The sequence below is a fragment of the Eurypyga helias genome, unplaced genomic scaffold (genome assembly GCF_000690775.1).
Source record: "Eurypyga helias isolate BGI_N326 unplaced genomic scaffold, ASM69077v1 scaffold22604, whole genome shotgun sequence".
Lineage (NCBI taxonomy): Eukaryota > Metazoa > Chordata > Aves > Eurypygiformes > Eurypygidae > Eurypyga > Eurypyga helias.
In genome coordinates this window covers 57,385-58,255 of record NW_010248494.1, presented here as the reverse complement: position 1 = coordinate 58,255, position 871 = coordinate 57,385, and the positions used below count along the sequence as shown (strand labels likewise).

The window sequence follows — 871 nt, the reverse complement described above, 5'->3', positions numbered from 1 at the left end:
CTGTGGCCTGGGCAGGTACCAGAAGAACCTGCTCTTCCACCGGTTCTGGTCGGTGGACGACAGGCAGCTGCACACCGAGTTCAGCGCCCTGCGCTCCATCGTGGTCACCAACTACGAAGAGACCATTAAGATGCCCATCAACGAGCCGGCGCCCGGCAAGAAGAAATCCCAGATTCAGGTGAGCGCAGCTGGTGGTTGCTTCGCCAGGCCACCGCCGCCTCCAGCGGGGCTCTGGGGAAGGAAAAGGGAGCAGGGGGTTAGTGACTCGGAGCCGGCGCAGACCCGGGTGCAAGTGTGGCTCCCTGGAAAGCAGCCCTGGCTCTGCTTGGATCTGCCAAGGGCTGTCAAACCCCACTGGGACGGAGCCTGTCTTAGCCCTGATCTCACCAATAATGTCGTCTTTTCATTTTACGGTGTCCCTGAGCTGATTTTGCTTTCATGTTTTTAAGCCCAAGCCCAGCCCTTTGCACACCGTAGCTGCACTGTTGCTAATGACCTTTTCCCGGCAGGAATATGTTGACTACTACGGAGGGGCTGGAGTGCAGCACATCGCACTGAACACCTCCGACATCATCTCGGCGGTGAGTGCAGCCCCCGCAGCCCCCCGCCCCGGCACCTCTGCCCTGCCCCACCAGCACGGTCCTTGGCACAGGGTGGTGGTGGTCCCGTGACCCCCATCGGGGTACGAGGACACGGGCAGGTTCGGTGGGCTTTGTGTCCTGGTTGTCTTCCAGCCACGATTAGCTGCCCTCTGGCCCCTGCCGGTGCCTGCGAGCTGCGGGCAGACGCCTGTCCCTCCAGCTGAAAGCACTTGGGGTCTGCAGGGACCCCGAGGGCAGATGCTGTCCTCGGGGGGTGGCTGGTGGGGACC

General features: G+C 62.3%; 1 protein-coding gene across 1 annotated transcript in view; it reads left to right on the top strand.

Annotated features, from left to right (window-relative positions):
• HPD (4-hydroxyphenylpyruvate dioxygenase) overlaps positions 1-871 on the top strand; it is a gene marked incomplete at its 5' end in the record, with an annotated part of 2,649 nt that overhangs the window by 475 nt on the left and 1,303 nt on the right. Inside the window, 2 exons of the mRNA XM_010151071.1 lie at positions 16-178; positions 510-581. Of these exons, the coding sequence (XP_010149373.1) occupies positions 16-178; positions 510-581 (235 nt within the window). The remainder of the gene's footprint in view (positions 1-15; positions 179-509; positions 582-871) is intronic.